General features: G+C 33.8%; 1 protein-coding gene and 16 non-coding genes across 19 annotated transcripts; 4 read left to right on the top strand and 13 right to left on the bottom strand.

Annotated features, from left to right (window-relative positions):
* Positions 1 to 217: 217 nt before the first annotated feature.
* Trnal-caa (transfer RNA leucine (anticodon CAA)) lies at positions 218 to 337 on the top strand. Its single transcript has 2 exons — positions 218 to 255; positions 292 to 337. It is a non-coding gene; the product is annotated as a tRNA-Leu (tRNA).
* Positions 338 to 535: 198 nt separating this feature from the next.
* LOC149723363 (U4 spliceosomal RNA) lies at positions 536 to 675 on the bottom strand. Its single transcript, XR_016386997.1, has one exon. It is a non-coding gene; the product is annotated as a U4 spliceosomal RNA (small nuclear RNA).
* A 482-nt stretch (positions 676 to 1157) lies between these two features.
* Positions 1158 to 1229, bottom strand: Trnat-ugu (transfer RNA threonine (anticodon UGU)). Its single transcript has one exon. It is a non-coding gene; the product is annotated as a tRNA-Thr (tRNA).
* Positions 1230 to 1400: 171 nt separating this feature from the next.
* Positions 1401 to 1472, bottom strand: Trnat-agu (transfer RNA threonine (anticodon AGU)). Its single transcript has one exon. It is a non-coding gene; the product is annotated as a tRNA-Thr (tRNA).
* Positions 1473 to 1805: 333 nt separating this feature from the next.
* Trnal-caa (transfer RNA leucine (anticodon CAA)) lies at positions 1806 to 1925 on the top strand. Its single transcript has 2 exons — positions 1806 to 1843; positions 1880 to 1925. It is a non-coding gene; the product is annotated as a tRNA-Leu (tRNA).
* A 198-nt stretch (positions 1926 to 2123) lies between these two features.
* Positions 2124 to 2263, bottom strand: LOC149723359 (U4 spliceosomal RNA). The gene has a single exon (XR_016386996.1). It is a non-coding gene; the product is annotated as a U4 spliceosomal RNA (small nuclear RNA).
* A 484-nt stretch (positions 2264 to 2747) lies between these two features.
* Positions 2748 to 2819, bottom strand: Trnat-ugu (transfer RNA threonine (anticodon UGU)). Its single transcript has one exon. It is a non-coding gene; the product is annotated as a tRNA-Thr (tRNA).
* Positions 2820 to 2990: 171 nt separating this feature from the next.
* On the bottom strand, positions 2991 to 3062 carry Trnat-agu (transfer RNA threonine (anticodon AGU)). The gene has a single exon. It is a non-coding gene; the product is annotated as a tRNA-Thr (tRNA).
* A 330-nt stretch (positions 3063 to 3392) lies between these two features.
* On the top strand, positions 3393 to 3512 carry Trnal-caa (transfer RNA leucine (anticodon CAA)). Its single transcript has 2 exons — positions 3393 to 3430; positions 3467 to 3512. It is a non-coding gene; the product is annotated as a tRNA-Leu (tRNA).
* Positions 3513 to 3711: 199 nt separating this feature from the next.
* On the bottom strand, positions 3712 to 3851 carry LOC149723355 (U4 spliceosomal RNA). Its single transcript, XR_016387019.1, has one exon. It is a non-coding gene; the product is annotated as a U4 spliceosomal RNA (small nuclear RNA).
* A 482-nt stretch (positions 3852 to 4333) lies between these two features.
* On the bottom strand, positions 4334 to 4405 carry Trnat-ugu (transfer RNA threonine (anticodon UGU)). Its single transcript has one exon. It is a non-coding gene; the product is annotated as a tRNA-Thr (tRNA).
* A 174-nt stretch (positions 4406 to 4579) lies between these two features.
* Positions 4580 to 4651, bottom strand: Trnat-agu (transfer RNA threonine (anticodon AGU)). Its single transcript has one exon. It is a non-coding gene; the product is annotated as a tRNA-Thr (tRNA).
* Positions 4652 to 4981: 330 nt separating this feature from the next.
* Positions 4982 to 5101, top strand: Trnal-caa (transfer RNA leucine (anticodon CAA)). Its single transcript has 2 exons — positions 4982 to 5019; positions 5056 to 5101. It is a non-coding gene; the product is annotated as a tRNA-Leu (tRNA).
* A 198-nt stretch (positions 5102 to 5299) lies between these two features.
* Positions 5300 to 5439, bottom strand: LOC149723351 (U4 spliceosomal RNA). Its single transcript, XR_016387002.1, has one exon. It is a non-coding gene; the product is annotated as a U4 spliceosomal RNA (small nuclear RNA).
* A 482-nt stretch (positions 5440 to 5921) lies between these two features.
* Positions 5922 to 5992, bottom strand: Trnat-ugu (transfer RNA threonine (anticodon UGU)). Its single transcript has one exon. It is a non-coding gene; the product is annotated as a tRNA-Thr (tRNA).
* A 174-nt stretch (positions 5993 to 6166) lies between these two features.
* Trnat-agu (transfer RNA threonine (anticodon AGU)) lies at positions 6167 to 6238 on the bottom strand. Its single transcript has one exon. It is a non-coding gene; the product is annotated as a tRNA-Thr (tRNA).
* A 341-nt stretch (positions 6239 to 6579) lies between these two features.
* On the bottom strand, positions 6580 to 25376 carry LOC149723348 (uncharacterized). Of its 3 annotated transcripts, XM_089893626.1 has the most exons (13): positions 25244 to 25376; positions 21358 to 21491; positions 17178 to 17255; positions 16771 to 16854; positions 16097 to 16150; positions 15484 to 15525; positions 11721 to 11768; positions 11284 to 11337; positions 9791 to 11121; positions 9329 to 9544; positions 9017 to 9202; positions 8786 to 8875; positions 6580 to 8552 (listed from the first exon to the last, which is right to left on the bottom strand). In XM_089893626.1, exons 5-13 carry the CDS (start codon positions 16144 to 16146, stop codon positions 8476 to 8478), a joined length of 2094 nt encoding a protein of 697 aa, XP_089749752.1. In that variant the 5' UTR covers positions 16147 to 16150; positions 16771 to 16854; positions 17178 to 17255; positions 21358 to 21491; positions 25244 to 25376; the 3' UTR covers positions 6580 to 8475. The 3 variants fall into 3 exon arrangements, with proteins under 3 accessions (XP_089749752.1, XP_089749749.1, XP_089749751.1); XM_089893623.1 differs by lacking the exons at positions 21358 to 21491; positions 25244 to 25376 and adding an exon at positions 17506 to 18634; XM_089893625.1 differs by lacking the exons at positions 11284 to 11337; positions 21358 to 21491; positions 25244 to 25376 and adding an exon at positions 17506 to 18633.
* Positions 25377 to 25405: the final 29 nt, after the last annotated feature.

Raw genomic sequence — 25405 nt, 5'->3', positions numbered from 1 at the left:
AGCTAACCGATCATTAGTTTAAATGTAGATTATTTTGGTTTTAATCCACATGGATGATTTGACAGGCCTCTGGCTTTTTATGCAATTGTATATAGTAACTTAATTTATATGCTGAAACAGTTGAGCTAAAGAAATTTTAAACGTCAATTTAACATTTGCGTTTATTTTTGTTTTTTCTCCTTATGGAACACGCCGTATACTCATTCCTTCCAGCGCTGTCAGAATGGCCGAGTGGTCTAAGGCGCCAGACTCAAGAACGTCGTGTTCTTCACCACAATGTGGTGTTGAGTATTCTGGTCTCCGAATGGAGGCGTGGGTTCGAATCCCACTTCTGACACAGATTTTTAGATCAATTATATGATAATATACATTTGTATGTTTTTCACTTTTATTTGATTGGACACATACTTAGGACATGGAAGCAGTTTTGGGAAATATAATTATATTGTCACGCGGATTCGATAAACCTCCTGTTTCGAGCTGAATTTTGACAACTAACAGAAGTTCTCAACGCGAGGGAATAATAAGAATAAACGCTCCTAAGAACCCTTCAGAAATTGCCACAATCGTCGAATTTCACGGCAATCGGGCGGGGTATTGGTAATAGTTTTCAACTAGCAATAATCGCGCCTCGGTTAAACCTCATAAGCTTCGATACCGCCACTGCGCAAAGCTGACGATAAAAAGTAGAATAATCTTTTGAATCGACACAATGTCCTGTTGTTTGTGGGAAATGAGCCTTCACGGCTATTATCTGCATTCCTCTGTGCTCTTAAAAACCGAAGGAGACCGATAACAATCTGTATGTTCAAATTTAAAAAGAAGCCTGATGGAAGATATTTTTTCTTCGTTTAATACTTTCAACTGTCGATAGTACATATAGAGGTATTGTGTATGTACAGTGTATTACGTCAAAAAGGTTTATGCTGTGTAAAATAAATCTATCTTTAATTTTTTATGTGTTTAAAAAGGCGTGTTAGGTTTCGAAACCTGGAAATTTTACTTACAACACACTGGCTTTTGTCCTAGGCCGTATATAACGTTACTGTAAATACATAATATAATTATTGAATATTTCATGAATACTCTATTACGTTCCCACGATTAATTGAAAAAAGAGAAGCTCTAGCGCAATGTTTGTCTAGAAAGCTTTTAATAGGCACCATTGGGGATCGAACCCAGGATCTCCTGTTTACAAGACAGGCGCTTTGCCACTAAGCCATGGCGCCGATGTTTAAATCCGTTAGTACATTTTAAAATTAACCTAATGCATTGTCGCTGAAAATTATACGTTTGGCGACGCTGCAAATGAAGAAGATGATATTTTAATTGGATTAATAAATGCCCCAACACTGTACTTTTAAATGGGGTTTAAAATATAAAATTAGCTGATGATAAAAAGGCACCACTGGGGATCGAACCCAGGATCTCCTGTTTACTAGACAGGCGCTTTACCACTAAGCCATGGCGCCGATGATCGTTGTTGACATGCAACATTCAAATTTCAACTCAAATAAAATATACCTGATATTTTTATAACGGTGCAAGAATACTATCACGCTTAACATACATAAGCAACACTTAATTCAGCTAACCGATCATTAGTTTAAATGTAGATTATTTTGGTTTTAATCCACATGGATGATTTGACAGGCCTCTGGCTTTTTATGCAATTGTATATAGTAACTTAATTTATATGCTGAAACAGTTGAGCTAAAGAAATTTTAAACGTCAATTTAACATTTGCGTTTATTTTTGTTTTTTCTCCTTATGGAACACGCCGTATACTCATTCCTTCCAGCGCTGTCAGAATGGCCGAGTGGTCTAAGGCGCCAGACTCAAGAACGTCGTGTTCTTCACCACAATGTGGTGTTGAGTATTCTGGTCTCCGAATGGAGGCGTGGGTTCGAATCCCACTTCTGACACAGGTTTTTAGATCAATTATATGATAATATACATTTGTATGTTTTTCACTTTTATTTGATTGAACACATACTTAGGACATGGAAGCAGTTTTGGGAAAAATCATTATACTGTCACGCGGATTCGACAAACCTCCTGTTTCGAGCTGAATTTTGACAACTAATAGAAGTTCTCAACGCGAGGGAATAATAAGAATAAACGCTCCTAAGAACCCTTCAGAAATTGCCACAATCGTCGAATTTCACGGCAATCGGGCGGGGTATTGGTAATAGTTTTCAACTAGCAATAATCGCGCCTCGGTTAAACCTCATAAGCTTCGATACCGCCACTGCGCAAAGCTGACGATAAAAAGTAGAATAATCTTTTGAATCGACACAATGTCCTGTTGTTTGTGGGAAATGAGCCTTCACGGCTATTATCTGCATTCCTCTGTGCTCTTAAAAACCGAAGGAGACCGATAACAATCTGTATGTTCAAATTTAAAAAGAAGCCTGATGGAAGATATTTTTTCTTCGTTTAAATATTTTCAACTGTCGATAGTACATATAGAGGTATTGTGTATGTACAGTGTATTACGTCAAAAAGCTTTATGCTGTGTAAAATAAATCTATCTTTAATTTTTTATGTGTTTAAAAAGGCGTGTTACGTTTCGAAACCTGGAAATTTTACTTACAACACACTGGCTTTTGTCCTAGGCCGTATATAACGTTACTGTAAATAGATAATATAATTATTGAATATTTCATGAATACTCTATTACGTTCCCACGATTAATTGAAAAAAAGAGAAGCTCTAGCGCAATGTTTGTCTAGAAAGCTTTTAATAGGCACCATTGGGGATCGAACCCAGGATCTCCTGTTTACAAGACAGGCGCTTTGCCACTAAGCCATGGCGCCGATGTTTAAATGCGTTAGTACATTTTAAAATTAACCTAATGCATTGTCGCTGAAAATTATACGTTTGGCGACGCTGCAAATGAAGAAGATGATATTTTAATTGGATTAATAAATGCCCCAACACTGTACTTTTAAATGGGGTTTAAAATATAAAATTAGCTGATGATAAAAAGGCACCACTGGGGATCGAACCCAGGATCTCCTGTTTACTAGACAGGCGCTTTACCACTAAGCCATGGCGCCGATGATCGTTGACATGCAACATTCAAATTTCAACTCAAATAAAATATACCTGATATTTTTATAACGGTGCAAGAATACTATCACGCTTAACATACATAAGCAACACTTAATTCAGCTAACCGATCATTAGTTTAAATGTAGATTATTTTGGTTTTAATCCACATGGATGATTTGACAGGCCTCTGGCTTTTTATGCAATTGTATATAGTAACTTAATTTATATGCTGAAACAGTTGAGCTAAAGAAATTTTAAACGTCAATTTAACATTTGCGTTTATTTTTGTTTTTTCTCCTTATGGAACACGCCGTATACTCATTCCTTCCAGCGCTGTCAGAATGGCCGAGTGGTCTAAGGCGCCAGACTCAAGAACGTCGTGTTCTTCACCACAATGTGGTGTTGAGTATTCTGGTCTCCGAATGGAGGCGTGGGTTCGAATCCCACTTCTGACACAGGTTTTTAGATCAATTATATGATAATATACATTTGTATGTTTTTCACTTTTATTTGATTGAACACATACTTAGGACATGGAAGCAGTTTTGGGAAAAATCATTATATTGTCACGCGGATTCGACAAACCTCCTGTTTCGAGCTGAATTTTTGACAACTAATAGAAGTTCACAACGCGAGGGAATAATAAGAATAAAGGCTCCTAAGAACCCTTCAGAAATTGCCACAATCGTCGAATTTCACGGCAATCGGGCGGGGTATTGGTAATAGTTTTCAACTAGCAATAATCGCGCCTCGGATAAACCTCATAAGCTACGATACCGCCACTGCGCAAAGCTGACGATAAAAGGTAGAATAATCTTTTGAATCAACACAATGTCCTGTTGTTTGTGGGAAATGAGCCTTCACGGTTATTATCTGCATTCCTCTGTGCCCTTAGAAACCAAAGGAGACTGATAACAATCTGTATGTTCAAGTTTAAAAAGAAGCCTGATTGAAGATATTTTATTCGTTTAAATACTTTCAACTGTCGATAGTATATATAGAGGTATTGTGTATGTACAGTGTATTACGTCAAAAAGGTTTATGCTGTGTAAAATAAATCTATCTTTAATTTTTAATGTGTTTAAAAAGGCGTATTACGTTTCGAAACCTGGAAATCTTACTTACAACACACTGGCTTTTGTCCTAGGCCTTATATAACGTCACTGTAAATAGATAATATAATTATTGAATATATCATGAATACTCTATTACGTTCCTACGATTAATTGAAAAAAAGAGAAGCTCTAGCGCAATGTTTGTCTAGAAAGCTTTTAAGAGGCACCACTGGGGATCGAACCCAGGATCTCCTGTTTACAAGACAGGCGCTTTGCCACTAAGCCATGGCGCCGATGTTTAAATCCGTTAGTACATTTTAAAATTAACCTAATGCATTGTCGCTGAAAATTATACGTTTGGCGACGCTGCAAATGAAGAAGATGATATTTTAATTGGATTAATAAATGCTCCTCCAACACTGTACTTTTAAATGGGGTTTAAAATATAAATTTAGCTGATGATAAAAAGGCACCACTGGGGATCGAACCCAGGATCTCCTGTTTACTAGACAGGCGCTTTACCACTAAGCCATGGCGCCGATGATCGTTGACACGCAACATTCAAATTTCAACTCAAATAAAATATACCTGATATTTTTATAACGGTGCAAGAATACTATCACGCTTAACATACATAAGCAACACTTAATTCAGCTAACCGATCATTAGTTTAAATATAGATTATTTTGGTTTTAATCCACATGGATGATTTGACAGGCCTCTGGCTTTTTATGCAATTGTATATAGTAACTTAATTTATATGCTGAAACAGTTGAGCTAAAGAAATTTTAAACGTCAATTTAACATTTGCGTTTATTTTTATTTTTTCTCCTTATGGAACACGCCGTATACTCATTCCTTCGAGCGCAGTCAGAATGGCCGAGTGGTCTAAGGCGCCAGACTCAAGAACGTCGTGTTCTTCACCACAATGTGGTGTTGAGTATTCTGGTCTCCGAATGGAGGCGTGGGTTCGAATCCCACTTCTGACACAGGTTTTTAGATCAATTATATGATAATATACATTTGCATGTTTTTCACTTTTATTTGAATGGACACATACTTAGGACATGGAAGCAGTTTTGGGAAAAATCATTATATTGTCACGCGGATTCGACAAACCTCCTGTTTCGAGCTGAATTTTGACAACTAATAGAAGTTTTCAACGCGAGGGAATAATAAGAATAAAGGCTCCTAAGAACCCTTTAGAAATTGCCACAATCGTCGAATTTCACGGCAATCGGGCGGGGTATTGGTAATAGTTTTCAACTAGCAATAATCGCGCCTCGGATAAACCTCATAAGCTACGATACCGCCACTGCGCAAAGCTGACGATAAAAGGTAGAATAATCTTTTGAATCAACACAATGTCCTGTTGTTTGTGGGAAATGAGCCTTCACGGTTATTATCTGCATTCCTCTGTGCCCTTAGAAACCAAAGGAGACCGATAACAATCTGTATGTTCAAGTTTAAAAAGAAGCCTGATTGAAGATATTTTATTCGTTTAAATACTTTCAACTGTCGATAGTATATATAGAGGTATTGTGTATGTACAGTGTATTACGTCAAAAAGGTTTATGCTGTGTAAAATAAATCTATCTTTAATTTTTAATGTGTTTAAAAAGGCGTATTACGTTTCGAAACCTGGAAATTTTACTTACAACACACTGGCTTTTGTCCTAGGCCTTATATAACGTCACTGTAAATAGATAATATAATTATTGAATATATCATGAATACTCTATTACGTTCCTACGATTAATTGAAAAAAAGAGAAGCTCTAGCGCAATGTTTGTCTAGAAAGCTTTTAAGAGGCACCACTGGGATCGAACCCAGGATCTCCTGTTTACAAGACAGGCGCTTTGCCACTAAGCCATGGCGCCGATGTTTAAATCCGTTAGTACATTTTAAAATTAACCTAATGCATTGTCGCTGAAAATTATACGTTTTGCGACGCTGCAAATGAAGAAGATGATATTTTAATTGGATTAATAAATGCTCCTCCAACACTGTACTTTTAAATGGGGTTTAAAATATAAATTTAGCTGATGATAAAAAGGCACCACTGGGGATCGAACCCAGGATCTCCTGTTTACTAGACAGGCGCTTTACCACTAAGCCATGGCGCCGATGATCGTTGACACACTCTAAAAAAACTTGACGCAAAATGCTCAATCAAGTGCTTGATTGAGCGCGTTTTTTCAATCAAGTTGCTTCGACCTATGTAACGGCCGGAAACAAAAACTAGCGGTTTAATTTTTGCGTGAAACATAAACTGAACGTTATAGAGAAACGTTATCGAGGCAATTTTCGTTTCACATGTTTTTATTTTTTACGTCCGCTTGTGGGAAGCATGGAGCTATTAAATAAAAATTATTTCAAAACGGAAATTAACACTGTTCTAACGATATATATATCGAACCTCGCAGCAATTGAAATAAATTTCACCTATCGCATTATAATACATAAATCAACGAACACGAAATTGGTTTTATTACGAAAAAAAATTATACAATTTTCACAAACACGTAATCTACAATACAAAGTGTTATGACGTCAAATACGTAATCTACAATACAAAATGTTATGACGTTAAATACGTAATCTACAATACAAAATGCTATGACGTCAAATACGTAATCTACAATACAAAATGTCATGACGTCAAATACGTAATCTACAATACAAAGTGTTATGACGTCAAATACGTAATCTACAATACAAAGTGTTATGACGTCAAATACGTAATCTACAATACAAAGTGTTATGACGTCAAATACGTAATCTACAATACAAAGTGTTATGACGTCAAATACGTAATCTACAATACAAAGTGTTATGACGTCAAATACGTAATCTACAATACAAAAAGTTATGACGTCAAACACGTAATCTACAATACAAAATGTTATGACGTCAAATACGAAATCTACAATGTTATGACGTCATATACGTAATCTACAATACAAAATGTTATGACGTCAAATACGTAATCTACAATACAAAAAGTTATGACGTCAAATACGTAATCTACAATACAAAGTGTTATGACGTCAAATACGTAATCTACAATACAAAGTGTTATGACGTCAAATACGTAACCTACAATACAAAGTGTTATGACGTCAAATACGTAATCTACAATACAAAGTGTTATGACGTCAAATATGTAATCTACAATACAAAATATTATGACGTCAAATACGTAATCTACAATACAAAGTGTTATGACGTCAAATACGTAATCTACAATACAAAGTGTTATGACGTCAAATATGTAATCTACAATACAAAGTGTTATGACGTCAAATACGTAATCTACAATACAAAGTGTTATGACGTCAAATACGTAATCTACAATACAAAGTGTTATGACGTCAAATACGTAATCTACAATACAAAGTGTTATGACGTCAAATACGTAATCTACAATACAAAGTGTTATGACGTCAAATACGTAATCTACAATACAAAATGTTATGACGTCAAATACGTAATCTACAATACAAAGTGTTATGACGTCAAATACGTAATCTACAATACAAAACATTATGACGTCAAATACGTAATGTACAATACAAAGTGTTATGACGTCAAATACGTAATCTACAATACAAAGTGTTATGACGTCAAATACGTAATCTACAATACAAAGTGTTATGACATCATATACGTAATCTACAATACAAAGTGTTATGACGTCATATACGTAATCTACAATACAAAGTGTTATGACGTCAAATACGTAATCTACAATACAAAATGTTATGACGTCAAATACGTAATCTACAATACAAAGTGTTATGACGTCATATACGAAATCTACAATACAAAGTGTTATGACGTCAAATCAGAATCTACAATACAAAGTGTTATGACGTCATATACGTAATCTACAATACAAAGTGTTATGACGTCAAATACGTAATCTACAATACAAAATGTTATGACGTCAAATACGTAATCTACAATACAAAGTGTTATGACGTCAAATACGTAATCTACAATACAAAGTGTTATGACGTCATATACGTAATCTACAATACAAAGTGTTATGACGTCAAATACGTAATCTACAATACAAAGTGTTATGACGTCATATACGTAATCTACAATACAAAGTGTTATGACGTCAAATACGTAATCTACAATACAAAATGTTATGACGTACAATACGTAATCTACAATACAAAAAGTTATGACGTCAAATACGTAATCTACAATACAAAGTGTTATGACGTCAAATACGTAATCTACAATACAAAGTGTTATGACGTCAAATACGTAATCTACAATACAAAGTGTTATGACGTCAAATATGTAATCTACAATATAGGATTTTTTAAAAGTATCAATGCTATCCACTTCATGCATCAAAGCAAAAGTTTGGAAGTTCTCCGGATTCCATGTCCTTGTTGGCAATCAGCATCTTTTTTGAGGTTCCTGCAGTAATAAGATTTTATATTAAAAAAGGTATTAGAAATCAATTATCATGTTTCTTAATATATTTAGCAGAAAACTTCCTGTATATTTAGGAATCCGGATAACATTTAGATTTAGTGCTATCTAATCCACAAACAATATTTAACTTAGTCTTAACAAAGGCAAAAGTCTCAGTAGAACTTCTGCTGATTTTCTTTTTTTAAATACACTTCTATACGCTTCTTAAAACTTACTTATTTTGCGGCCTGTAACTTTGCTTTTCCTTTTGTGTGGAGAAGCTTCAGAGTCTGAATGATAACCCCACTTGCGTTTAATTGGTGAAACTATAAATATGTAACATAAGAAGTAAATATTCCTGAAAAAAAAATAAATGAACCATATGCATCATGTTTGGGTGCCTAAAATGTCCAAGTCCAACTGTAAGTATTGGTATCACAAAACAACAGTATATTAAAGTGACTTACAAGATGCGGGAATTCGAACAGCTGGGTAAAATCTACCATCTCCAGACCAACGTGCTTTACAAACTCCACCAAGCGGTAGTTCCAGAAAATTATGAAACATTTTCCGTTCACTTGTTCGAAGATCTTTTATTCGATATATATCGGATATCACAGAATCTTCTAAAAACTTCACTCGGACATAGTTCACTAAAAAAACATTAGAAGTCATTTTTTTTATAAATTGTATATGAAAACAGTAATCCAAAAAAAGTAAATTTTAAATATTCAGTTACACATTCTAACCAATATCATGTTTGTCATGCAACAACATACCGGGTTCATCTTGTGGGTTAACAGCGGGTTCATCTTGTGGGTTAACAGCGGGTACATCTTTTGGGTTAACGGCGGGTACATCTTGTGGGTTAACGGCGGGTTCATCTTGTGGGTTAACAGCGGGTACATCTTGTGGGTTAACAGTGGGTTCATCTTGTGGGTTAACAGTGGGTTCATCAGCAGGTTCTCCAAGTAGGAACAAATCGGGTTCATCATCTAAACAAACACATAAATTTTGATTGGCTAGTTAAATTGGATTAAAGGTTATTAAGGATATTGTGACGTGGGTATCATGAATCATGTGCAAACAGTTTAAACAGCCTTTGCCCTTTATTTTAAAACAATAGTAATTAAATTTAACAATATTTCATTTCTATTATAATTACTTACAGCTGTGTGAGTTAACATTTAGTCTGCATTATTTAAAAAGAATTTAACCATAAAGGATAAAAGCTTTCAAACCATTGGCAAGTTCCTCCAATGTTTCTCTACCCCGTTCTACTAGTTCGTGAGGATGAGATATGTCGTAGACCTTTTCTGCCATTGTAATTGAATGCCCTTTTGATCTTGCAATTGCTACTTGCACTTCTTTAGACTGCTTGCTTGCAACCATGGTAATAAGTTTTCTAACGTCTGTAACTGTAATGTCTACTTTGCTATTATAAAATACTAGCCGACTTCTTACTTTCCAAATTTTGTTAAACTCGGCCGGTTCCATACGTGTGTATTGACCCAACATAGATGGAAATACTGGAAGAATTAAACTAGATGTTTCATTTCTGTAGCTCCAAAGATGCTTTGAAGTCAAAATAACATCGCTCAGTTCTTCATTGTTTAAAACCAAACAAGCATAATTGTTTTTTTCCTTTTGCGCTTTAATATACAAAGCGTAATTTCCAGCCTTGGTTTTTTCTACATTATTTAGCTCTTGAACAGTCAACCCAGTCAAAACAGAAGGACGGCAGCCACCACGACAAACTATTCTTACAAAAATATCCCCTAAAATAGCCTTAATTTCTGATTTCTCAAGACTTCCGCATTCCATGCGGCGTAGTTCGGCAGCATACATCCCATGGTTTTTTTCGTATTCAAGCACAGCTTTAAAAGGTTGCATAATCCCGTGCAACTTTTGTCTGCTTAACTGCTTCACATGGTTATGGCGTTTTTCTTTCTTAACCCGTTGTCGGGCCAACCAAGCATCCGTATACTTCATTAATTTATGAACAGCATTGTTCATAAAATCTGGGTATTCCATATCAATAAACATAAGGAAATTTTTTAGTGTTGCTAAATATGCATACTTTGTTCCATCTTGACCCTTTCCAGTAACACATTTCTCTATATTGCTGTACACTGTCTTTGGATAGTTGATGGTGTCTTTTGAACTTAACATTGTTTTTAATTGTTTGACATAAGTTTTTGCCTTACTGGTAGAAATGGGATTTCTTTTTCCCACACCAATTTTGCAAAGATTTTCTTCATATGCAGAGAAAATACTGTTAAGTTCTGCTATCTCAGTGCTGCATTGTTGTAACATTTTTACAAATTCTTCTCCAGTTGTATTAACAAATTTGTGTTTATGTAAACAATGTGCTTTCAGTGATTTTACTGCAATATTACAAATAGAGCATATGTACCCAGTGTATGATTTGTATTTTCCTTTCTTTTCTAACTTGAGCTTACTGTCATAAAACAAAGCCTCCTTTGGTAATCCTTGCCCTTGATGGTGCCATTGGAAATGGTTAGTAACATTGTAATATGATTTTGAACAATAAGGACATATCCTCTGTCGCCTGTATCCACATAAGAAAAAGGGAATACATTAACTTAGCAACTAAAAAATTAACACTAAAATATATTTTTAAATGTTTCAGTTATGGCTTTAAATTTGATGGAGTTCTAATGTTGAAGTTAGAATTTTTTTGCTATCTCAAAAACTGTGACTGCTTTCCTACCTTCCTGATTTTGATATTTTTCCACCCACTGAATCTCTACTGTATGATCCGACACTTTGAAAATATGTTTGTTTAAAATCTCAATTCTACTACAATCATATTTAATTAAATAGAAAGAAGAAATAGCTTAACTGGTTTATAGTACCACAAATATAAACTACCGTCAACTGACAAGCAAACAGGAACATGCCACTCAAATGAATATTTATACCATTTGACGAACATAGATATCTTGCATTATACTTGATGTGGTAGAAAAAGCAGATGTAGGACTATAATTCACTTAAAAATTAAACAGAAAAATAAAAACTTAGAAATATACAGGAGAACTTTACACATTATAACAAAAGTTTCAAAACTTCAAATCTAAAATTAACAGATTATTTGACAGCGACTTAGATAAAATAGAACTAATAATAAACAATTCATATACATACCTTGAACTAGAAACATCTGTTTCAATTCTCTTGATCTTTTTGGTAGATCTATCAAAAATGTATGTTATTTCGTTTTCTTAAAAAATCGGACCAAAGCTTTTCTTAAATAAGACAAAATCAGACTAAAGCCATTTTGATTAAATGAAGATAATTTATTTATTCTTGGGTGGTGAAAACAGCCTTAATAACATGAGTGTTCTTAATTTACCGAGTACGTATAGTAGTGTGGGGTAAGATGGGATACCAAGCACAGATTGCCTCAAATTTTTAAATCACAAAATATATGTTTTTTTTTCTGGTGGTATCATAAATTTGTACTATTTTATACCTTTATAAATTGACAACTCCTAAGAAATGTATTAAAACACACAAAAAAGTTATCGCCCATAAGGAAGTATTTTAGCCATTCTTAAACAGGCGAGGTGAGAAAGGAATAGGGATAATTTAAAATCAGTTCAGCCGTGGAGACTCACGTCGGCAATCGGCAATTGCCGACGCATTTGGACAAACCGTCGGATGTAAAAAGAAGCACAAAAATTTTTTTTTTAAATAAAATATTTTCCCGTCAATATATAAAAAAATTGTAATTTGCGGTAATAAACAGCCTAAATCTGGAACAGAAGTAGCATTGCTGTACATTTACAATGTTTTACACATCCAAACAGCATGTTCGTTACGAAATGGTAGGGAAAAAAGATGTGCTGAAGTTGTAAAAGCTCAGGTTGGCCGAGCGCCGAGATTCAACGAATAGCTCGGCAAGCTTATGACATTATTAAGCACTCAAGGAGGAAGGCCACTACGCACGTGAAGGTTAAACTATCACGCACGTGAAGGTTAAACTACCACGCACGTGAAGGTTAAACTATCAGGCACGTGAAGGTTAAACTATCACGCACGTGAAGGTTAAACTACCACGCACGTGAAGGTTAAACTACCACGCACGTGAAGGTTAAACTATCACGCACGTGAAGGTTAAACTACCACGCACGTAAAGGTTAAACTATCACGCACGTGAAGGTTAAACTATCACGCACGTGAAGGTTAAACTATCACGCACGTGAAGGTTAAACTATCACGCACGTAAAAGTTAAACTATCACGCACGTGAAAGCTAAACTACCACGCACGTGAAGGCTAAACTACGACGCACGTGAAGGCTAAACTACCACGCACGTGAAGGCTAAACTACCACGCACGTGAAGGTTAAACTACCACGCACGTAAAGGTTAAACTATCACGCACGTGAAGGTTAAACTATCACGCACGTGAAGGTTAAACTATCACGCACGTGAAGGTTAAACTATCACGCACGTGAAGGCTAAACTACCACGCACGTGAAGGTTAAACTACCACGCACGTAAAAGTTAAACTATCACGCACGTGAAAGCTAAACTACGACGCACGTGAAGGCTAAACTACCACGCACGTGAAGCGTGCGTAATAGAAGGCTAAACTATCACGCACGTGAAGGTTAAACTATCACGCACGTGAAGGCTAAACTACCACGCACGTGAAGGTTAAACTATCACGCACGTAAAAGTTAAACTATCACGCACGTGAAAGCTAAACTACGACGCACGTGAAGGCTAAACTACCACGCACGTGAAGCGTGCGTAATAGAAGGCTAAACTACCACGCACGTGAAAGCTAAACTACCACGCACGTGAAGGCTAAACTACCACGCACGTGAAGGCTAAAATACAACATTTAAGCCTGTTTTAAACCTCCTACATGCTAAATGATGAACATGTGAATCCCTATTATGACGTAAATAATCAACGTGAGAATTGCTATAATGTCGCAATCAATTACCAGGTCAAACAATCCTTATTATGATGCAATGAATCCACGTGTGAATTCCTACTATTTCGTAACAAACGGTCTACCTGGCTAAGAAAAACATGGCGAATACAAGGCAAAACTACAATGCAAACTGAACGGTTATTTTGCTTTTGCGTTGATTTCCATAATGCGTTGTTACGCAATAATACAGATACCGTAAACCAAGACAAATGACCGATTAAAACCGAAAAATCTGATAGAGCTGATAAAAATCAAACTAAAGACCTAAAAATATTATTAATTAGTTATTAGTGAACTTGTAATTAATTAATTAGGTAATTTATAATTGTTTTTAAATAAAGTTTACCTCCCCTCCATTAAACAAACATTATAATTATCATCTAATGCGGTTTATTTGTGTATCATGTTAACGCTCAAAAAGACGCGTAAGTGACCTAAAGTAACCCCGACGTTACACGCGCCTCATATACATGACATGCGGTGGACGCATGATCAGACGCTTTGACCTAGTTTAATACGTCAGATTGTTACGAACGAGTTGAATTATAGGTATACGAATAAGTTTACATTTATGAACAAGTTAGCGCTTTGCATTAATTTTTACGTACGCACATCGCTGGCCGTTTGGTTACTTAACGCCGACAATATCGGCCATTTTATGCTCTTGCCCAAAATCGGTAAATAACTAAAAATGCGGCTTAGAACACGTGGTTTGCGGTGAAAGAGGATACGTAATTTCCGGTGTTGGAAAATGTAGAATACATATAAAAAATTAATCAAAAATGGTTTATAATTGTTGCATCACTTTGTATTATTTCAATATAAAAAGAGTTTAAGATTTTTTTGTTTTTATATTAAAAATCAGTCTAATCAGATATGAAACATTGGGCGCTCGTGTTATTCGATAACGGCTGTAATTCGACACCGGCTATAATTCGAGACGAGTGAATTCGCTGACGTTGCGATTCGTTAGCAAGTTCACAACGAACGAATAATAATTAAAGAGAAAGGTATGCTGACTAGTCTCGTTATCCTAATTTAGTTGATTCACTTTTTTCGTTAAACAAACTGCGCTTTTATTTATATGCTGAGTTTGTGATTAAACGCCAGTCTGTTTCTAACCGTAACCTAATAAACTTTGCTACTATTGACATGTTTAAGATCTATACCATCACGTTGTCGTTGTTTAGGATGCTAAAATCGTGTGATTTCACTTATGACGGGCAGGTGACATCGCGTCAGTAACTTCACACCCGTCCCGCGTATTTTAAAGAGCGTAAACAGACCCCACGTTACCTTCATTTTTGAGTTAAACCGTTCTAATGATTCCAGAAAACTTTACTTATTTAAAAAAAAAACAGAAAAAAACACAGTTGTTTTGTTTACCCCTTCTCTCATAAGGCGATTTTGGGGTAAAAAAAACAAGAGAAAAAAGTATGAAATGTTCGTAAAATTGAAAATATACCAGCTGCACGGTACTTGAATATGTAGCAAATACTTGCGTTGCATTCATAATAAATTTATCACTAAAGGCCTTCTCAGAAAAAAAAGTTTACCAAACCCCATAAAAAGTTTTTTTTGTCAATTTTTTGTTTGATTTAGTAACTTGTGTTTTACCAAAAAAATAATTACCACCTAGAAGGACAGTTAGGATAAAAAATAAGCCAAATAAACGTCCTTTTTACCCACAAAAACTGTTTGCAATAAAAATGATTTTTTTAGAGGGTTAGAGGGGTTGTCCTTTCTTACCCAAAGTACACTATTGTTTTTTTCACTTTTTTATTACCCAACTTTACTACATATGTATAAATTAATAAATTAAAAACAAACTTTAAAAAAAAACGACCCAAATGTTTTTTGTCACTTCTTATTTAAGAAAAATATTATTAGCTTGCCCCTTAATCAGATGTAAAAATAAAAGTTTTCATTGTATGATTAAAATAATAAACACTAGCACATACGGTTGTGATGTCTTGGATGTGGATGGTTCATCATAAAGAATTCTAAAATTATTAGGAATTAGAATAGAAAACAATTAAAGAGGTAATGGGCAGCTAGGTGAGAAAGATTTCAAGATTACAACAACTTTGGCCTATTAAATATAAGTTAATGAATTTAACTTATTTACTATCGCGTAGCAAGCAATAATACTTGTTATAACACAGGTGTTTAGTTACATACAATCTGACTTTGATTGGAATGGTGAAACATGATGTTTTTAATAAAGTTTGTGTGAAACGGTTAGCATACAGTTAAAAAAACGAAACCCGGTTAAGGTTATACCAAAACTCAACATTATGAATCCTTTGTTTATGAATGGTAGTTACAAGTTAGTCCCTAATCAATGCTTTTTAAATATTAACCGATATTTAGCTTACTATATATTCATTGTGTTGAAGCTAGTTATACTGGTTACAGCGGCAGCATTATGGTAAAACTCACGCATCTTTGATTTAGGAAAATGGCACATGTTTTTTTTGGGGGGGGGGCCTTGCATTATGGTACAATAAAAAAAACTACAATACTGAAATAAATTCTAGATAACAATATGCCTGATAAAAGTTATATACTTACTCTTTGATAGTGCTTGTTAGGGTTTCCAAAATCGTGGTTACTTTTTCCATTGTCCTAATACATAAAATAGATTTCATTTAGAAAGATTTGACACCAACCAATAGTTTACAACCAGGAGTTTATGTGTAACCAGGAGAGGTCACGTGGTAACAAAGCATAATATAACCATGCCAGACACCGCACATATTTAAAGTTTCAAGTAAACAATAAGAATTAGATAGCTTAACGTATGTGTGCTGATTGCCAGTATTGTACTGACTTTGGGCAACACATTTTATTATAGTAAAGAAACGGTAGGTTATTATTAGTTTATTTATTAAACTGGCTTCTGTTAACACTAACAGTTTGTATGCCGATCTAAGAAAGTTTGTAGTACATAAACATAGTTAATTATGCTATGCTCGGAAAAAAATGCTGTCTTCAGTATCAAAATTTATTTAACGGGTAGACCTGCTTGGCTTATACTATAGGCAATAAGCACTGTTGAGCAGAAGAAAAATTGTTCATAATTGCCCCTGTATAAGAGTCATTTAAGAGCGGTATTGCAGTAATGTCGCTTGTATGTAAACTGCAAAATTCACGCTATTTATGGCCGCATCTAACCCACGTTTTACTGTTTACGCACAAAATGAACACATAATGATAATAAAAGATACAGGCATGCTAAAAAATACCTGCTTTTGGAATCTTTTACAGAATCGGCGTTGTCATAGACATCACTGCTTGATTCCAGTACGTGTTTATGTTTTAAACTCTTTCTGCATCATGCATTCAAATAATGAAATTAACAACATTCAATGATGAAATTGGCACATCGCAATTCGAATTCCACTAATAAATATATAGCTAATAAAATACTAAATCAGGACGGTACTGCAAACTTTAAAGTTTTTCTTTAATGAGCTAAAAAATTGGCGTAAAATTCGGGAGAAATCAATCATTTCTGGGTAAATATCCACCACCATAAATAAGAAATATACATTACCGTTTACGAATGTAGTAACATCAATTATAAATACAACACATCATTGTCACAACAGAGTAAAGTATTTATTTATAAATTTAAAAATCCATAACATACCTGTTGTTAAATACAAAAGAACCATCAGAAGACCAGTTTTTCGTAATTTCTTTTTTTAGTTCACTACTCGAATCAGATCTGGAAAAAACACAAAATAGATTACAATCTCGTTTAACACTAATGATATATATATACATACATATTCAATAAAAATCGCTTTTAATGATTACAAAAGGCAATTCATTTATTTATTTAACAACCGCTTGCTAGGAACACAGAATGCAAGCAGTGTGGGGTTTTACTCCGTTGCTGCTGCTCACCAACTTTCAGTAATCCCATCACATTGTATTCTTTCTGCTTAAACAACGACACAAAATAAAATACTTACAACCACAACTCAGAACTGCTTCCATCACTAGTTTCTGGTTTTACGAAACTTGAATCACTGCTTATATAAATTGAATCATCACAATCTAAATCCATATTCTATAATTTTGACTAATAATAAAATCTGAAAACAAATTATATATATATAACAAAAATAGACTGCGTACCAGCACATTCAGCAAACAAATGGAGAAATGACAGCGTGATCTCGTACAAATGGCGGGAAATGCATTATTACGTCACATAAACATATTATACAAATGGCGGAGCAAGTTTTTTTTGCGGAGAATAAATGTGACTTATTCGACACAGCAATCATAGTAGTAATACCAATAAAAATAAATCACTATAATAACAAATGGAATATTTAGCAACGTTGCACGCTAAAGGACGGGCTTGGATTATACTGGTGCTCGTGAAATACGGTTGATGACCTAAATTTGATTAAAACACGGGAAGACACGGCCTAACACAGTTATTAATGAAATTAATTGTATATACAAACATTAAACATATGGTTTGAAGCCGTTGGAGTATGAAAACGGAAAGAAAACCGCTACAGGGTCAGTGGTAATGATGAAGATCACAAACACAGGTAGTTAGGTACGGACACAGGTGTGTACACTCACTACACTGGCACGGTTTTCTTTCTAAACGAACAAAACATTGCGGATCAATTCGAACTGTAGTAATATAACTAGACGCATACGAACGCGGTACTTACTGAATTTTGATAAAACCATGGTAAAAGGGATGCGAAAGTTATATATAATAAACAAACATTAACTAACTCAAAAATTCAAAGTAGCCTTTATAAACAGAATTACTAAAAACGGTTTCAAACGACAGCAGATCCAAAATCAAGACTGGGCTGACCACGCGGTCGCATCATGGTCGCATATTGCAACACAATGGTTCTGACGTGTTTAATTGTTACGTCTCCCAACCAATCACAACCAAGAAATTGTAGCGCCCAAAAAAACGAACTTAACTCATTCAAAACGAAGACTATATACTGCACCTCTTTGGATAGCTTTCTTTGTCTAAAATAAAGCAAAATCATAATAAACAAGAACTTCATTAATAATATACCTAAAAACAACCTGTTTATTACCGGTTATTGAACAAAATGAGAGATTGTGCGGTTCCTAGAAACAATTAATATGTAAATCAAACGAGAAATTGATGGACAAAACTGTATCGCGTTAGAATTGATAAAAAAAGTTATGCCGTCTTTTTAGTTGGCAAATGTTTATCTTTAAACAGACGTAAATGTTTTGGTTCTTTAGTATAATACGTAAATCAAACAAGAAAACCTAAAGGAACACAGAAACTTTAGCAAAATGTCGGAAAAAATATTGTTTTTCTGAAACTTAAAATGCTTCCCTAAAACAAAATCTTGACTTCATGAAACAAAAATTACCTCTGTTGCACTACGATTTAATACGTTAGATTTAACAAACTCCATTAAGAAGAACAAACTTTATACTCAATTTTATTGACGATGAGGCTGTCGAGACCAATTAAATTCGTTCGTTAGACAATATAACAAACATATAATAGGCTTGGGAAAGATGGGACGCAATTGTATTCTTTTTTTATCCCATTTAGTGGTAAACAAAGAACATTCAAAGAATTGTAAAACCATATCCTCACGACTCTTATAAACCGTTGTTGATTGTTTAAAACCTGTTTAGGATATTTAGATGTTATTTGCCAAAGGTGCCCCGTCTTCACCCACCCTACTATGTATAAAGATCCATCGCCACTTACACCAACAAATTTACTTTATTAGCGGAATGTAGTTGTTGCGTACAATGAAACAAAATACCCCGCATTAAAGTCTTGTCGCGTGGGTATTGAATTTGTTTAATTTGATTACGTCAAATGTTTTCACTAACAGTAACGAATGTAATGAGTGAATGCAAACCAATTTTATCAGGTTAAAGTTAACTCTATTTATATATATTGGGGGGCAAGATTAAACACTTCCCCAATATTTTAAAAATCAAAATATGTGAACTACGTGGTTCAAACTCCTAAACTACAATTTTTTGGAAGTTTTAACGTGATTCAGCGAATATTAAAAATGAACATCGTATTATTATTAAGCAATTTTCAGCTATTAAAAATGCCTGTTTTCCCTTTAACATCGAATTTTAATACTTATCAACTGTAACCACCGTTGTCGCGCGCTTTGTTAGAAGATAACGTTAAATATAATACCGTAACATTTATTTTCGTCTTTCATCGAATGGGATCTGTAAAGAGTGGTTTAAAAAAGTATCCCAACTTGCCCTGTGTGACAACTTAGCCCACCCAACTACAATGTACCTTTTTTGCCAGATGTTTCTCTTTAAATAAACATACACATCTTCGCTACAATATGTAAATCAAACAAGAAAACGTAGAAACACGAACATTTTATTCTTAAACGTTAACAAAAAGTTTGAACTTGAGCTCCGAATTGGAGTTTTTTTCTAGATTCAAATTTAATATTGTTTGCGTTTTTGTCTTATTAGTCGCACTACAAATAAATTACGTTGCTTAACAAATTTCATGATATAAAACACAATTTATATTCTATTTTCACTGATAATGAGGTTGTCAAAACCAATTTCATTTGTTGCATATACACCCTATAATGTATATAAAAAGATCGATCGACACTTACACTAACAAATTTACTTTTTTTTCACTTTTTGCGACTAAGTAAAGAATAGTCAATTTTTTCAGAATAAAATGGGCGGCCACTGGCCAGCCCAACTTCGCCACCCTAGATTTCAGCTTTTTTTGTCATAGTAAAGAGAGGTAATCTTTCCTTGCAACTTGTGGCGTTTCATAACATACAAAATTTCTACGATCACGAATTTGCCGACTTAACCTCTAAACTGCTGCTTTTCAAAGAAATTCATAAAAATTCCATTTTGTAAGTTTTCTCAGTCACTTATGTAAGTTTTCTGTTGCCGAATTACCTACCTGACAGTCTTTTTCGGGAGACGAGTGACTTTTTCGTTCAGCACTATACGTGACGAAAACACGTATAACATTTTCTGGGCTGAGCGTTTTAACACTTAATTGAAACCTCCCGTCTAGTGCATTCACCGCGGTTTCCCACTAAATAAATCGAACAAGAAAACGTAGAAACACGAATTACTTTTCACTGAAGCGTTAACAAAAAGTCTGAAACAAAATTTTTGTTTTTCTGAAACTTAAAATGCTTTTCGGAAACAAAATTTTGATTTCATGAAACAAAAATTTTGTTTCCGAAACCAAATTGAGCTTCGAAATAAAGTTTTTTTTCTCGATTTAATTTAATATTGTTTGTGTTTTTGTCTTATTAGTCGCACTACAAATATATTACGTTGCATTTAACAAATTTCATGATATAAAACACACTTTATATTCGATTTTCACTGATGATGAGGTTGTCAAAACCAATTTTATTCGTTGTATATACACCCTATAACGTATATAAAAAGATCGATCGACACTTACACCAACAAATTTACTTTTTTGTTTTTCACCGTTTGCGATTAAGTAAAGAGTTGTTAAGTTTAAATAAATGCTTCGTACGGTAGTGAATGCAAGTTTTAGTTGTATTCAGAATAAAAAGGAACGGCCACTGGCCAGACAAAATTTGTCACCCCAGATTTCAGGTTTCATTTAGTCATAATAAAGAGCGGGTAATCTTTCCTTGCAAGTTGCGACGTTTCGTACCATAATGTCTACGATCACGAATTAGCTGATTTAACCTCTAAGCTGCTTGCCAGAGTCAAACAAATTCAAAAACGTTTATTCAACTCAAGCTCATTAATCAATTTTGTATTTTTTCTGTCGCCGATTTACCTACCTGGCAGTCTTGTTCGGGAGACGAGTGACTTTTTCGTTGAGCAGTACGTAACGAAAACATTTGTATATATAACATTTTCTGAGAGGAGCGATTTAACGCTTAAAACCCCCGTCTAGTTCCACCGCGGTTTCCCACTAAATAAATCGAACAAGAAAACATAGAAACAGGAATTATTTTTTACTGAAGCATTAACAAAAAGTCTGAAACAAAATTTTTGTTTTCTGAAACTTAAAAAGCTTTTCGGAAACAAAATTTTTGTTTTCTGAAACTTAAAAAGCTTTTCGGAAACAAAATTTTGACCTCATGAAACAAAAAAAATTGTTTCCGAAACCAAATTGAGCTTCGAAATGAAGATTTTTTTCTCGATTAAATTTAATATTGTTTGTGTTTTTGTCCTATTAGTCACACTACGAATTTATTACGTTGCATTTAACAAATTTCATGATATAGTAGGGTGGGGAAAGATGGGACACTTTTAGCACGTAATACCTAAATATCCTGATCGTGTTTTAAACAATTAGAGTCGTGAGGATGTGGTTTTATAATACTTTTATTGTTCTCTGTTTATTACCAATTGGGACGATAAAATAGAATGAGAAGGTGTCCCATCTTCCCCCACCCTACCAATATTGAAACAAAATACACAACCTTTTCTTTTGTCTGTAAAACAAAAATGTTGATTCTGAAAGTTTTGTCTCTGAAACGAAAATATTGTCTGTAAAACAAAAATATTGTCTGTCGAAAGTGTTGTCTGTGAAACGAAATTGTTGTTTGTGAAACAAAAATTTTGTCTGTAAAACGAAAATATTGTTTGTGAAACGAAAATATTGTCTTGTGAAACGAAAATATTGTTTGTGAAACGAAAATATTGTCTGTGAAACGAAAATATTGTTTGTGAAAGGAAAATATTTTCTGTGAAATGAAAATATTGTCTGTAAAACGAAAATGTTGTTTGTGAAACGAAATTATGGTCTGTGAAACGAAAGTGTTGTCTGTGAAACGAAAATGTTGTCTGGAAACGAAAATGTTGTCTGTAAAATGAAAATATTGTCTGTTATACAAAAATATTGTCTGCGAAACGAAAATATTGTGTGTGAAACGAAAATTTTGTCTGTGAAACGAAATTGTTGTTTGTGAAACAAAAATTTTGTCTGTAAAACGAAAATATTGTTTGTGAAACGAAAATATTGTGTGTGAAACGAAAATATTGTGTGTGAAACGAAAATGTTGTCTGTGAAACGAAATTGTTGTTTGTGAAACAAAAATTTTTTCTGTAAAACGAAAATATTGTTTGTGAAACGAAAATATTGTGTGTGAAACGAAATTATTGTCTGCAAAACGAAAACATTGTTTGTGACACGAAAATATTGTCTGTGAAACGCAAGTGTTGTCTGTGAAACGAAAATATTGTTTGTGAAACGAAAATATTGTGTGTGAAACGAAAATATTGTTTGTGAAACGAAAATATTGTCTGTGAAACGCAAGTGTTGTCTGTGAAACGAAAATATTGTTGTGAAACGAAAATATTGTCTGTGACACGAAAATATTGTCTGTGACACGAAAATATTGTTTGTGAAACGAAATTATTGTCTGCAAAACGAAAACATTGTTTGTGACACGAAAATATTGTCTGTGAAACGCAAGTGTTGTCTGTGAAACGAAAATATTGTTTGTGAAACGAAAATATTGTTTGTGAAACGAAAATATTGTCTGTGACACGAAAATATTGTCTGTGAAACGGAAGTGTTGTCTGTGAAACGAAAATATTGTTTGTGAAACGAAAATATTGTTTGTGAAACGAAAATATTGTCTGTGAAACGAAAATATTGTTTGTGAAACGAAAATATTGTCTGTGAAACGAAAATATTGTCTGTGAAACGAAAATATTGTCTGTGAAACGAAAATATTGTTTGTGTAACGAAAATGTTGTCTGTGAAACGAAAATATTGTCTGTGAAACGAAAGTGTTGTCTGTGAAACGAAAATATTGTCTGTGAAATGAAAATATTGTTTGTGAAGCAAAATTATTGTCTGCAAAACGAAAACATTGTTTGTGAAACGAAGGTGTTGTCTGTGAAGCGAAAACATTGTCTGTGAAACGAAAATATTGTTTGTGAAACGAAATTATTGTCTGCTAAACGAAAGTGTTGTCTGTGAAACGAAAATATTGTCTGTGAAACGAAAATATTTTCTGTGAAACGAAAATATTGTCTGCGAAACGAAAGTGTTGTCTGGAAACGAAAATGTTGTCTGTAAAATGAAAATATTGTCTGTTATACAAAAATATTGTCTGCGAAACAAAAATATTGTGTGTGAAACGAAAATGTTGTCTGTGAAACGAAATTGTTGTTTGTGAAACAAAAATTTTGTCTGTAAAACGAAAATATTGTTTGTGAAACGAAAATATTGTGTGTGAAACGAAAATATTGTTTGTGAAACGAAAATATTGTCTGTGAAACAAAAATATTGTCTGTGAAACGAAAATATTGTTTGTGAAACGAAATTATTGTCTGCAAAACGAAAACATTGTTTGTGACACGAAAATATTGTCTGTGAAACGCAAGTGTTGTCTGTGAAACGAAAATATTGTTTGTGAAACGAAAATATTGTTTGTGAAACGAAAATATTGTCTGTGAAACGGAAGTGTTGTCTGTGAAACGAAAATATTGTTTGTGAAACGAAAATATTGTTTGTGAAACGAAAATATTGTCTGTGAAACGAAAATATTGTTTGTGAAACGAAAATATTGTCTGTGAAACGAAAATATTGTCTGTGAAACGAAAATATTGTCTGTGAAACGAAAATATTGTTTGTGTAACGAAAATGTTGTCTGTGAAACGAAAATATTGTCTGTGAAACGAAAGTGTTGTCTGTGAAACGAAAATATTGTCTGTGAAATGAAAATATTGTTTGTGAAGCAAAATTATTGTCTGCAAAACGAAAACATTGTTTGTGAAACGAAAGTGTTGTCTGTGAAGCGAAAACATTGTCTGTGAAACGAAAATATTGTTTGTGAAACGAAAATATTGTCTGCTAAACGAAAGTGTTGTCTGTGAAACGAAAATATTGTCTGTGAAACGAAAATATTTTCTGTGAAACGAAAATATTGTCTGTGAAACGAAAGTGTTGTCTGTGAAACGAAAATATTGTTTGTGAAACGAAATTATTGTCTGCTAAACGAAAGTGTTGTCTGTGAAACGAAAATATTGTCTGTGAAACGAAAATATTGTCTGTGAAACGTTAATATTGTCTGTGAAACGAAAGTGTTGTCTGTGAAACGAAAATATTGTTTGTAAAATGAAATTATTGTCTGTGAAACGAAAGTGTTTTCTGTGAAACGAAAATATTGTCTGTGAAACGAAAATATTATTTGTGAAACGAAAATGTTGTCTGTGAAACGAAAATATTGTTTGTGAAACGAAAATATTGTCTGTGAAACGAAAGTGTCGTCTGTGAAACGAAAATATTGTCTGTGAAACGAAAATATTGTCTGTAGAACGAAAATATTGTTTGTGAAACGAAAATATTGTTTGTGAAACGAAAATGTTGTTTGTGAAACTAAAATGTTGTCTGTGAAACGAAAATATTGTTTGTAAAACGAAAATGTTGTCTGTGAAACGAAAATATTGTTTGTGAAACGAAAATGTTGTTTGTGAAACGAAAATATTGTCTGTGAAACGAAAATGTTGTCTGTGAAACGAAAAGTTGTCTGTGAAACGAAAAGTTGTCTGTGAAACAATAATTTTGTTTCAGAAGCAAAAATCTCATTGAGCTAGTTTTTTTTTAAAGAATATGTAATTTTATTCTCTCTGTCATCATCTAGCGGAAAGCAGTTTTTTTTTGTTTCACACACAATTTTTTTAGAGAAACGAAATTTTCATAGTTACCTAAAATTTTCGCTTCATTATACCAATTTTTTGTTTCACGATCTAAATTTTTTGTTTCTCGTTTTTGTTTCTGAAACATAATTGTTGCATATGAAACGAAAAAAGCCCATATGAAACAAAAGCGGAAACTTAAAAAACGTTTCACGGCCTTAACTATAGGCA

Source organism: Ciona robusta, unplaced genomic scaffold, assembly GCF_009617815.1.
Source record: "Ciona robusta unplaced genomic scaffold, ASM961781v2 AP042750.1".
In the NCBI taxonomy this organism is placed as follows: domain Eukaryota; kingdom Metazoa; phylum Chordata; class Ascidiacea; order Phlebobranchia; family Cionidae; genus Ciona; species Ciona robusta.
The sequence above is the reverse complement of the archived record's forward strand: the minus strand, read 5'-3'. Positions and strand labels throughout refer to the sequence as shown.